The sequence below is a fragment of the Crotalus tigris genome, unplaced genomic scaffold (assembly GCF_016545835.1).
Source record: "Crotalus tigris isolate CLP2741 ecotype Arizona unplaced genomic scaffold, ASM1654583v1 scf7180000017666.379230911805:20528666, whole genome shotgun sequence".
Classification (NCBI taxonomy): Eukaryota; Metazoa; Chordata; class Lepidosauria; order Squamata; family Viperidae; genus Crotalus; species Crotalus tigris.
Window position 1 is genome coordinate 15,392,046 of NW_024096552.1, and position 13,780 is coordinate 15,405,825.

A 13,780-nucleotide genomic window follows, 5' to 3' on the forward strand; every position below is an offset into this window, starting at 1 on the left:
TATTGAAAAAAATAGTGTTGGTTATGTTTCAAAACAACTCAGTTTGATTTTAAAGTATAGTACGTTTTCTTATGAACAGTTGTTTAATGACCATTTAAAGTTACAATGGCCTTGGAAAGGGCACTTTACAACCTTTAAAGCAATTCTGACTATTGGAAACTTGGTCATATCATTACATTTCAGGTGCTTGGCCACAGGCTCATATTTATGACTAGTTGCTAAGTGCTCCATCATCATGTAATTGCCATTTGCAACCTTCTCTGCAAGATTTTCCAGAAAATCAATTGGGAAGCTAGCAGGGAAGATTAAGATTGCAAGTAGAGATGGAGAGGAAATTCCACCAACATCAGAAAGCATTTCCCTTCTATGCATGGAAGGGAGTGGAAATCCTTTGGAGAGCTGCCTGTTGGGTTTCATATTCGTGCAGATCTGAAACTCGGCAGCAGGCAGAGTTGGGAGCATTTCAGCTAGATAGAATTGAAATTCTCTGGCAGGCAGCTTTTTTGTTCCATCTGCTTAATGACCCAGGAGATCACTTAACTGCAATTGGAAGTGCTGAGATTGTGGTGTTTCAGTGAAATTGTCATGTGATGTCTCGCTTAATGACCACTTTGCTCAAGGACTGAGGTTCTAACTGGGCTTGTAAGGTATATTTCTCAGCCACTTATCTCACAGATTTGTTGTGGAGAAAATAGGAGGAGGAAGTAGTATTAGGTATGTTTGCCGCCTTCAGTTATTTATAAAAATAATAAAGGAGGGATTTAAATAAAATAAGTATAAAAGGCAAGGTAAAATAGTACCAGTATTTAAAATAATTTCATTTTTCAACTAACAAAATCCTTCAACCTCAAATATGTTACATCACAACATTGTTTATTATGTGACTTTTTACAATACAAACAAAAATACAGAAATGCAGTATATGAATACAGCTAAATGTAGAATGGTGACTTTTCTCAAAAGGCCATGATTCTCATTTCTAGAAAACTGACTGCACACAGATAGAAACAGATGGTGCTTAAATCCACACAGTTTTCTAGAAATGACTTATAAATGCATTTTCCTGCTACTTACCATAATATGTAAAAGAAGAATTAAAGAAAATGTTTTATTCACTGGTTCCTATCATATGAAAAAAAAAACTACATTCTATGTAGCAGGGCCAGTATATGGAAATATATCTAAATTATATGTTATTACAAAATTGAAGCAGTAATGAAATCCATCAGGCTAAAGCAATTACTAAATGAGAATAGCATACATTTAACAAATCCCAAACAAACAAAAGATAGTTATAAAAAGCTTTTAGGTGCCCCATAAGCCTATAAGTTTGCCTTTCCATGTCTATTTTTAAAACAATGGAAGTGTCAAAAATAGGGTCAACTGTGTTAGACTAAATTACATAGTTATATATGACCTACTGAATGGAATTTTATATAATAGACGCATAGTTCATATTATATTATGGCAATGTATCCTTATGGAAAATTTTCCTAAGTCCTTATATATTGGAATATTCTGTAAACAAATCAAACCACCAGAATATGATTGTACAACAGAAAATTTCTTTACATTTAAATGATTTATGTTCTTTTTTGTATTTTGTAAAAAAAAAGTACTTAGAGCTGTTTTCCTAAGCTTACAACATTCTAAACAATTCAAGGCATTCTCAAATGCCATCAAAATTAACACAAAAACTTATCATGCTGATATATCCAAACATATGTTTACAACCGGTGCAAGATTGGTCAAACAGATCCAAGACACACTGATGTCCAAGGGTAGAATATTGGCAATTAAACATAACTGGTGGTCTGCAAATATCTTTAAAATATCTTCCCTTTCTTTTTGTTTTTTTCCAAAGTTCTGGAGGAGAAAAAAAAACTAGTCAGATATATTAGACACAGTATATATTATAATCAATATTCTCTTTGTATTGTTATACTATCTTATACATCAAATATTTCCTTTTCCAAAACTTCTGTTCTGAAAACTGTCAATACTGAACATTATGCAAATATAGTTTGAAGTGATACCGTTTTTGCCTAATAGTTTATAAAGGTACAGACTGATAACAACAACAGTTATAAGAGAAAAAATGGCCATAAATTATATAGATTATGGCAGAAAACATAAAGAGGCTGATGTGGTTCCAATCTTCAAGAAGGGGAAAAAACAGATTCAGGAAACTACAGACCAATCAGCCTGACATAATACCTGGGAAAATCCTGGAAAAGATAATGAAGCATTTGTGAGCACCTAAAAACGAGCAAAACCATTACTAGAAGCCAGCATGGATTTATCAAAAAGACTGTGCCAAATAAACCTTATTGCATCCTTTGACAAAAGTGGTTAAATTAGGGAATAAGAGAAATGCTGTGGATACAGTTTACTTAGATTTCAACAAGGCATTTGACAAAGTAGACCACAACCCACGTCTTGGTGGATAGAAAAATGTGGGATAGACAGTACCACCACCAGATGGATTCACAAGTGGCTGACCAACCGCACTGTGTGTGTAGTCCTCAATGGAACTACATCTACATAGAGGGAAGCATGCAGTGGGATACCTCAAGTTGCTTTATATCCAGAACTCTTCTATATCTTCAAAATGATCTAGATGAAGGGATAGAAGGGGAATCCATCAAATTTGCAGATGACAACAAGATAGGGAGGGGAGATGAATAGCTAACACTTTAGCTAGATAGACTCAAGATTCAGAAGGATCTTGATAGACTTAAACACTGGGCCCTATACAACAAAATGAAATTCAGTGCTGAGAAAAGGTCCTTCACATATGAAAGAAAAATCAAATGCACAAGTATAGAACGGGGTACTTGGCTCAACATTAGTAACCATGAGAGGGATCTAGATGTCTTAGTAGATCACCCACAAGAATGAATACTTAATATGAATACCCAGTACTCTTCAACATCTTCATAAATGAGCTAGATGAGGGAATAGAAATGGAATTCATCTAATCTGCAGATGACACCAAACTGGGGGAAATCACTAACAGTTCTGAAAGATTCAGTGGGATCTTGACAAACTTGGACTCTATCCAACAAGATGCAGTTCAGTGATGAGAAAACTAAGGGCCTGTATTTGGGCAGAAAAAACAAATGCATAGGTACAGAATAGGTAGTACCTGGCTCAACAGTAGTAGCTGTGAGAGAGATCCAGATATGTGGATCTCTCACAGCTACTACTGCAAGAGTGTGCTGCAGCTGCCAAAAATACCAGTGCAGTCCCAGGCTGCATTAACAGATGGATAATATCAAGATCACAAGAAGTGGTAATATCACTTTATACTGCACTAGTGAGACTACACTTGGAATACTGCTTACAGTTCTGGTCACCAAAATGCAAAAAAGATGCTGAGACTCTATAAGGTGTGCAGAGAAGAACAACAAAGAAGATAAACGATCTGGAGGCTAAACTGTAGGGAGAGAGCTAGCCTATCAAAGAGAAGGACTGGTGGGACATGATAACTGTCTTGAGGGATGTCGTAGAGAAGAGAAGACTGACTTGTGCTCCAAAGCACCAGAAGGCAGGACAAGAAGTAATGGGTGGTGGAAGCCTGTTGAAGAGAGATCCAACCTAGAAGGAAGGAGAAGTTAATCAGTGCGATAGCTTGCCTCATGGGGTTGTGGATGCTCCATCACTAAAAAATTTCAAAAACAGACTGGACAAACATTTGACTATGATGGCATAAGATGTCCTGTCTTGAGCATGAGGGTTGGACTAGAACATCTTAAGTCCCTTCCAGCCATCTGATTCTATGTTCTATGAGCCAGCAGTGTGCTTCAGCTGCCAAAAAAACCAATGCAGTCCTAGGCTGCATCAACGAGGGATAGTTTCAAGATCTTGTGAAGTGACAGTATCACTTTCTACTGCACCTGGTGAGACCAGATTTGGAATACTGCATCCAGTTCTGTTCGCCACAATACAAAAAATATGTAGAATGTGTGCAGAAAACAGCATCAAGGGTGATAAAAAGGTCTGCAGGCTAAATCACGTGATTGAGGGAACTAGGTATGTCTACTCTATAAAAAGGAGGACCAGAGTTGCTATGATAGCAGTCTTACAGTACTTGAGGGGCTGTCATAGAGAAGAGGGGCTGTTATTCTCTGAAGCACCTGAGGGCAGGACAAGAAGCGTGGCTGGGATATCATTTAACAGAGATCCAACCTAGAAACCAAAGAAAAATATCCTGATAATCGATGGAATGGCTTGTCTCTGAAGTTGTCAGTATTTCATTACTGAGGTTTTCAATAAGACACTCGATAGGCATTTGTCTGGAATGATTTAGGGTATGGGTTATATACCTATTATTATCATTAGTGACACAGCAAAGGTCTGGACTAAAAGACCTCCAAAGTCCCTTCCAACCCTTCTAGGTTCTAGAACAGTGATTCTCACCCTTTTAAATGCCGCGACCCCAACCGGTCGTAAGTCGAGGACTACTCAACTGATGCAGCACCGTTTGCAGAATGAGACTTTTGGTGGGCTCAGCAGGGCAGAGACAGCCTGGACAATTCCTATTGGTTTTTGAAAGCCAATAGAATTAGACTCTATTCAAGAGAGTCTATTCTATTGGCTTTCAAAAGCCAATAGAATAAAAGGGAGTAGCACAGCTAAGGAAAAGGGGGGAAAAATGGCGGACTGCGTTGTTTGGCGACCACCGTGAAATGGTCATTCGACCCCAAATGGGGTCCCGACCCACAGGTTGAGAACTACTGTTCTAGAAGAATATGGCTTGCTATAAAAGGAGTGGCAATTTCAGGCATATATAAAAAAAAGACAAAACTTGAAATGGGAATGGAAACAGAATAAGAGAAGACTGAGATTTTTGGTCAGGAAAAAAATTCTTTGTTAAGAGCAGTTTTAATAAAATACAGTTTATATTTTCAATAATAATTAGTTCATATAAGTTGAAATATGACTAATTCATGAGAGGGACACAAATATATTATCTTTAAAATTACAGCAAATTTGAATCATAGCTTACATATATACAATTCTATTTGTGTCAACCAACATGAGCAATCAGTTCTTAGATACATTCCAAGTTTTGGTCAGACAAATTTGGTCTATGCGAATAAGATTGTAAGATGCAGAACAAGACATTGATCTATGAAATGGGATTCCATCTTTATACTTCAAAATCATATCATCAAAAAGACCCAGAAAATTACCTTGAAGAATTCTGTTGTTCCAATATACGTTGTTGAGTTTCCCAATTTGACTTTTCATCTTCAAACTGACGTCGTTTTTCCTCCAGTTCTTTGTGTTGGGCCTCCAAATTCTTTTTCATTTGCTCATGACGTCGCTGGAGCTAAGGAAAAACATATTGAATATGATTACTCATTTTTGATTAAAAATACATTTTAAATTGTAATTTTAAAAAAATTACTTTTCAATAATATTGTATGCAACTAGGATGGAAATCCATTCTTGCAATGCTTCAGAAGTTTCATTCTCTAAGCCTTGTGCTCTTTGGAAAAGGAGACTTCTGAAGCAGGGCAGAGAAAAATGGCAAAGGTAAGTGGGGCACTTTGCACATGCTGATTAGTCGGGGGCAAATCACGAGTGGCCTACAATGGACTTCCCATACCATCTTACCTGGATCCTTACCTGGATCTTCATCTGCTTAATAACTGCAACAGAGAGAGTTGAGATTGCAATCACTGAGCAAAGTAGTGACATGAAATTTTGCTTAGCAGCTATTTCATTCAACAACTGAGATTCTGGTCCCAACTGTGGTTGAAAGTTGAGGACTACTTATAATTGTTACTATCAAAAGGCCATAAAACCTGAAAATGCCCGCACAGATTTTTGTAATGTATGATAAATTTCAGTATCATCTAACAGCCTATGGGTATATATACATGCCTTCAAATTAGTCTCGACTCTTAGTAACTGCCTGAATAAGTCCTTGCAGTTTTCTTTGTAACATTTTCAGAAGTATTTTGCTTCTGCTTCCTTTCTAGGATTGAGAGAAAATGACTGGGCCAAGGTCACCCATCTGCTATGTGTTTAAGGCAGAGTTCATAATTTCTATTTTCTATCTGTCACAGTTTCTAGCCTGGTGCCTTAACCACTACAGCAGATTGCTTCTTCCTATCAGTCTAACAGCTCTATAAAAAAAAAATAAAGTTATGGACACTTTAATAAACAAGATTTGGACTGGACATCTCCCCCCCCCCAATTTACTCCTGGGTGGACAATTAATTTTCCCAAGGAGCCACATGAGAAACTGGGATTATTGTAGAGGGGTTGGGCTCTTCGCAACCCTCAACCCTACCTGCCTGCTGGCCCTGACCTGCATGGCATCTTTTCTACACTCTCAAGCATCTTTCCTAACCCATACACCACTCCACACACCATCTCCCATTACTGTGATACCTTTCCCATATTTCTGTGACCCCAAAGCACCCTTCTTGAACTGTGTCACCTCCCAGTAGACCCTCTCTTTGGCATGCATTTCTATAACCCCCTCCCACAACCTGATCAACAATTCTTGCACATCCCTATCCATTCTGTTAAAAATAATATCAAAATTATTAAGAGAAATGTAAGCAGTTCTCAACTTAAAAGCATACTTAAGTCTGGAATTATGCTTGTAAAGCAATATATTGAATGACTGGAGCCAATTTTCCAGTATTATGTGAATATTGCAGTCATTAAGCAAATCTATTTTCTTCAATGAACTTTTTTTTTACCAGAAATTGAAAGTAAACTCTAGAAACTGTCAAAAAAAATTGTAGTCATCTGACTCTGGGACAATACAAGCAACTATAAAGGGGAGCCGATTGGCAAGCACCCAAAATTAATTCATGTGATCCTGTGGGAGGCATGGCTTGTAACTTCAAAATGAGTTAGTTTTCTGGGATCTGTCAAACTGTTGCTAGATAACTGGTATTAAGTTAAGGACTACTTGTACACAAATAATTTCAATTAAAAGCAATATTAAAAGCAGAGACTTTTAGCCTCCTAGGTATGGCGGAAGAGCAAAGAGAATAAGATTAGCAATCATGGTAGTATATACTTTAAAGTAGTAGCATAAAATTCAAACTAATATATATAAATAAAGCAACAGAATCATCCAGAAATGATTTGAGAATAACAAACTTCATTTATAGTCTCTTATTCTAACTTTAAACTCAAAACCCAACATTTCTTCTGATTCAGCCATTGTATGGTAGTTTACTTTTGTGTTTAGGATCACTGTTGTTGTGCTACATGACTCCTATCTGTTTCAGGCCACTGATAGATAACATTTACACTCTCCCCTAGTTTTCTTGTATAACTAAGATCCTTTGTTCCATGAAAAAATATGAGCCATCCAGGACCTGAAGTTGCTAACAGCCAGTTGTATCATTCAAATGGTCTTTGGCCAACCCAACACATTACTTTTGTTTAGTACTTTCATAATGGAAGACTCATAGTAATAAGGAGTGGCCTGCAGATCTTGAAAGTTCTCTGAAGAGAATCAACAATTTTTCTTTCTTGAGACTACAGAGATGTCTTTGGATTGAGGCATTTTTTACTTTCAAAAACTTGTGAAAGAGCAAACTCTATGGCAGTAAACAACATCAAACTACCAGTTAATTTTCCTTTTATCTGACTCATCCCTTTAGGAGAATTGATCATCCTACAGTTTTACCACTTTTTCCAAAAGACAGTGAATGTTGGTTCAACTTATTCAGGTACAGATATGATATAATTTACTGTTTTGTTGTTATTTAACTAGAATCCCTATCTATTAACAAGGCCTAAATGAAACTCTTATTACATTGTAGGTTACAATATTGCAAGATTATAAATAATTCTAAAACCTTCACAAATATTTACCATTGTACATGCGATGACCAACTTATTATGTTAAACAAATCCACCCTTAGTGTAGAGCAAATTATACTGTACATATTTAATTAAAAATAAGAACCACTGAATTAAATGAGATTATTACAAAGTAAACATGCACATATTTTGCTAGCTGAGTATTTGTCTCATATCTCTGAAAATATGAGGATGTAATTGTCTATGCCTTTGTGAGGCAATGATTTCTGTGCATTTATGAAAAATCAATTAACTTTACAAGCGAGACACTTTATTTTTATAGGCAATTAAAGTTAATGAGGACTAAAAATTAAATTATATCCAAATATTACTCTTTCTGTTCTAACATCCTTTTTGATGTATAGCTCGACTAAGCAGTATTTACATATTAAGTTCCAAACATATATAAATGGACCACATATGAATGTTTCTGGGGGGGGGGGGAGGAGAATTTTTAGTTTTTAAAGAAATTTGCAACTCTTGTTAACAAAACAGAGAAGCCAGGAAGTACAGAATAGTTTTGGGGTTTGTTCACTCATTTTTTTTTTTTAAATCTAATCTTCCTTGGATGGAGAGAACATATCCTTTTCCTTTTAGATTCTTTCTGTTGTATCTCATTTTAAGATGAATTTTATATAAAACCCAATTTAGATGACTAGGACAATGATATTTATGGATGTCTTGTTTTTTTTTTACTCTGGCATAAACCTTTAACATCATGTTTAAAAGTCCTTTAATAGAATATCAACCACATTCATCATCTTATTTTGCAGTCCAAACTCTAATCCATTGTGAGGAAAATAAATCTGAAATTCAGCTTAATATATTTATTTTTCCATTTTATCATTCCAGAATCATTTATCCCCTTCATCAAAATAGGCCAAATGTTTCACAAAAGCCTCTCCAGTGATATAGTTGTATTACCTCTGTGCCTTGCCACTTGGTGCAACGACAACCCATTTGTTGTAAGAGGCCATTAGGAGTTAGATCTATCTCTCATGGTACATAGGAAATTTGATTTCCTATGATTTCCTTTGATTTCCCTTACACATCCATGGATGTTTAGTTATCCTTAAGAATAGCACAATCCCAGTTATATATTAATACTATACTACTTCTAATTATTACTTTATTCAGTTGATGCTACATTGCAATTTTTTTATTAAGCTATACATACCTCAGCTTCAGAATCTTTCAGTTTCTGAACTTTTTCTTTGACCTTCATTTCAAATACCTGCTCCATTTCCATTTCCATTTTCTTCATTTTTGCCACATGCTCCCGCCTTTCTTCTTCCATTTGTGCCAGAGGGCTCCTGCAATAAATAAAAACAGACAATTATATTCAATTTTATTTTGCAAATATTTCATTGGTGAGAAACATACACCAATAACAATCAAGCAACATTCTAATGTAAAGTAACCCACAGTTAAGACACAGCTAACCAACAGGATTTAAATGCCTGACATTCTTGTGTTCTATACTGAAAAATAACACAAAACACTAGTTTAGGAGAGAATGAAATAATCTGATGTTTTATTTACAGTTGTATAAAAAAACAATTATTCTAAAATGTTAAAAATACTATGCTGGGCTAGTGGGTATCAATATCATAGGTATATAATGGACATCCTTCAGAAGCAGTGTACTCTGAAATAAATGCTCACTGTATCACTGTTTATCAGTTGGCTTAACTTGGAACCAGAATTCTGTTGCTATTCCTCTTACATTTAGACACACAAACATACACACACTGAGGGTTTGAAGCCTGTGGCACCAATTAATCAGTAGCCATCCAGTCTGCTGTCAAATTTTTGTGATAAAAGAAAATGCTATCTATTTGGTTGGTGCCACAATTTGACAATTATAGCAGGCAAATGAATTTATTGATTTTGATAGAATCCAAGAAAAAAAGGAGGATGAAAGAAAAAAAAAGAACATTGAGAAATAATAATTTGGTCAATTTCAAGTATTATTTTTTGTAAGCCACCAAGAGTCACTCAGTGAGTGAACAGCCATATAAATTCTCTTAAATAAAATAAATGAATACATTTACAAAATGTTTCAAGCTGAAATGTTTGAAATAGTTGTCTTTGAACTTGGGATATCATTCATACTCAGAACAAGGAGTTTCAAGAAGCTTTATGATATACACTTCTGTATATCAAACACACAAAGCTATTGGCTGAGTTTTAGAATCCTGTTGCTAGTTGCACAAACACAAACTCCAAATTCTATTGCCCTATTTCCAGAAGCAGTGACTCATTAATAGAGCTGTATTAATGAGTCACTGCTTCTGGAAATAGGGCAATAGAATTTGGAGTTTGTGTTTGTGCAACTAGCAACAGGATTATAAAACTCAGCCAATAGCTTTGTGTGTTTGATATACAGAAGTGTATATCATAAAGCTTCTTGAAACTCCTTGTTCTGAGTATGAATGATATCCCAAGTTCAAAGACAACTATTTCAAACATTTCAGCTTGAAACATTTTGTAAATGTATTCATTTATTTTATTTAAGAGAATTTATATGGCTGTTCACTCACTGAGTGACTCTTGGTGGCTTACAAAAAATAATACTTGAAATTGACCAAATTCACATTCAAAACAATTCAAAATGAATCATTTTTCATAGGAGTCCTTTTATGAATCCATATCATAAACAGGTTCAAACAGTAGAAAATGCTCAAGGTTTTAATCTGAACATACCAAATTCTGCATACTTTGTATTGTTTAAGAGCAACAAAAAAATACCAGATATGCCCCAAATTACAAATGTACAAATTCCTACCACTAGCCTTGATATTCATGCAACGTAAAATAAGAAAAAATGTAAGTAAAGAAAAAAACTAAGTCTTTAAAATTCAATCTGATCTTCATGATATCACCAGAATTATACTATGCTAACATTTCTTTAAGATTTTGTTTAAAATTGTAGTTACAGTAAAACTTCAGATAATGTCTGCCAGTTTTCTATTTTCAAAATTATCCAGGAATGTAGGGAAGAACTGAATCAATCTATATTCCTAAAATCAGACTAAAGTGGATAAATTGATTACCTTTGTTTAGTAATACTATTTATCTGCTTGAATATTAAAAAAACAAATAATTCTTATCCCCTACCAAAATATACATAGAGAGACAACTCTCTTGAACTCAGAGAAAACATTATCATAAATCACAAAACAGAACAGCCACTTCAATGAGAAAAACCTTAAACGCTAGTTTTATTTCAACAAGGACAAAGCAGCAAGTAAATTAAATATATTCAAATTCAAATGGAGAAAATGGAAGATGAAGTGAGAGAAAGAATGTATTATTTACTAAATTATTATACCGGGAAACTAAACATTTAGAACTAGAGAATGAAGAAGTCACAGGATTCCTGTAAAGAATGAAGATTTTATGGGAATAACTACAGAGTTCCTATTTTCTAAGCCAAATCCAAATTTAACTGAAATATTTTGTTCAACAAAATTAAAAGTATACTTAAAATGGATCAATGTGTACTGCAGGGATTCCCCCCCCCCAACATAACTACTATTATATTATCTGTATTTTAATAAACTAGCCATTTCTGAAGACTGTCATTAGATTATACAGTTTCTAGAATCCAGCACATCTAGAATGTGCTCTGCTAGTTTACAGTTCACATATTTCTCAAAAAAAAATAATAATCCAAAAACAAACCATCAACCCAACACTTGATCTTTTTAAACAGATACATTCACTAAATTTTCCCAATCCCTGACAATAGAAATTATAAAACCTAACCCTTGAAAAGTAATTCTGGAAAATTAACTAAATATTTGACAGAAATAAAATCTATTTGAGTATTTCATCCCAGAAAGAATTTTTAATCTGAGAGGAGTCCCTGGCCTCACATGCTAATGAAATGCATAAATGACCAGGATATAGTAACTTTCACACTCAAATAGCTGTTTATTGACGAAAAGGGGAAATTTTTAGAAGACATCTGGGCACATTGTAATGATATTCAACACTGCTTAATTACTTGTTCTCTGTATTGTGCAAAAATTGGATGCATGTGACCAGTTAAACACAAAGCAGAGTAATAATTATCCTAGGAGTAGCTCAGATAATCTCTTTAATTTAAGAAATAAAATATAAGCTTGACATGTTTTCCAAGGACTATTTCATATAATAGAATTAATAATGTATTTTATACCCAATTACAGCCAAATCACTTTCTAGACTTTGTGAATAAAGGTGCTCTTTAGTTCTCATAAATGTTTAACCACGTATTAGGGAAATTTTAGAATAAAAGAAATATGAAAGCAAAATAAAACGCACAAGCTGAAATTAAAGTTTTAAATGTTACACTTAACATTAAAAGCCTTGTTTTTTAAATCTCTTAAGTCTTTTGAAAAATGGAAATGACCACTTACATGCCTTCAACTGTGTCAAATCTAAAAAAAAAAATATACAAAAGCTTAGCATGCTTAAATAAAACCACAAAAATAAAAAGCAGCAATTTAAAAAAAGCAAATTCATTATGGATTTTTTTCTATGCTCTTCTCAAGCATGATTTCCATCATACTGGTAGATGGTTAGTTAAAGCTAGGCTTTAAATATTCTGTTAGTCAAGTGTTGCACACAATTAATGCAACTGCTGTGCAAAGCTTTCAAAACTCTTTGCCTACGTTAGTATGCCCAGAATTATGCATGCTTTTTAAAAAGAGGACTAAATATTCATCTAATTAACTACTCAAAGCAAACCTCAATGTACAACTCTCTTTTGGCCTATGCTATTCACAGGTATAGTAAAATGCAATTTTGCAGACACTTCATTTGACTGATCGCATAAAAGGTATATTTCTGGAAAATACTTATAATTAATTAATTTCAGATAACACTATAAGCAAAATACAATAGATATATAAATGGCAACTCTTATTTTGATAAAACAGAACTCATATTCACTACTGATTAACAAAGCCAGAATAAGAACTCAAGTTTAACAGTATATTTTGACTGCAGGTTCACTGTATTGAAACAACTTTGGCACAAACTTAAAAAATATTCCATAAATTTAAATAGACTGACATGTCTGACTTAAAAAGTATGATTTTCTAAGTTTCAATTGAAGAATTTTATATCCTATAGAAACCAATGAAAAAATTCTACAGCCTTAAAAATTACCTCCATTTCTCTATGGCATGCATAAGAATGTATTCTGAAGGGTCTAGAAATAATTATCACTTGTATCAAAAACTTTTCCAATGATAATCTAATAATTATATCTGATGCTTCATAAATCTGCTATAAAAATGGGTAAGAGGAGGGAGAACTGAACAAAGAATATGTAACTAGCATGTTTGATTAAACTTTCCTATTATTCCTAAATTGCCAAATTGGAATTGCCATCAATTAATTCTATCATTATAAGCTGAGGTATAGCTCTTAGAGGATCACAGATTTCATAATTTTTCTAAAGAAAAACATAATATTAAAATACTCAAAGAGCTAAATCTAAATCAAAAGCAAAATGATGAAAACTGGTCATCCAAATATGGCTGGTGCAATTTTCATCATTTTTCAACTACTGGCTATAATGGTTGAAGTTGTTAGAGTTAACTCAAGATGTTCCTAAATTTTTACTTTTAGTTCCATGCTATGTTAAGTCCCATCTATTCTTTCTGAAATGGGAATTGATAGAACCCAAGTGTTTGGTGGTTAAAGCTTTCTTCGTAGAGAACATTTTTCTTTATTCATGCATTATAATGCAGTTAATAAAAATTATTTGGCTAAAATCTCAAATTATTATGCAAATTAATATATGTTAATAATAATAAAATACATTCTACTGGTTCTTGGGTCTAGAGTTATTATTAACTCCTATTTCTTGCAATCTGTATGATTTGCTAAAGTAGGTTTAAATTAGGTAAAATATTATGAAGATGCTATATACTAGGAG

At 34.0% G+C, this 13,780-nt stretch overlaps 1 protein-coding gene across 3 annotated transcripts in view; it reads right to left on the bottom strand.

Moving 5' to 3' along the window:
* Window positions 1-852: 852 nt before the first annotated feature.
* The window catches only part of SEPTIN7 (septin 7), an 87,435-nt gene continuing 74,507 nt past the window's right edge, over window positions 853-13,780 (bottom strand). For 2 of the 3 annotated variants that reach the window (XM_039336790.1, XM_039336791.1), the window contains exons 12-15: window positions 12,252-12,272; window positions 9,023-9,158; window positions 5,199-5,338; window positions 853-1,866 (exon numbers count right to left, since the gene is read on the bottom strand). In XM_039336790.1, coding sequence (XP_039192724.1) covers window positions 1,827-1,866; window positions 5,199-5,338; window positions 9,023-9,158; window positions 12,252-12,272 — 337 coding nt within the window. In that variant the 3' untranslated portion in view covers window positions 853-1,826. The remainder of the gene's footprint in view (window positions 1,867-5,198; window positions 5,339-9,022; window positions 9,159-12,251; window positions 12,273-13,780) is intronic. The other variant, XM_039336792.1, reaches the window with a different exon arrangement.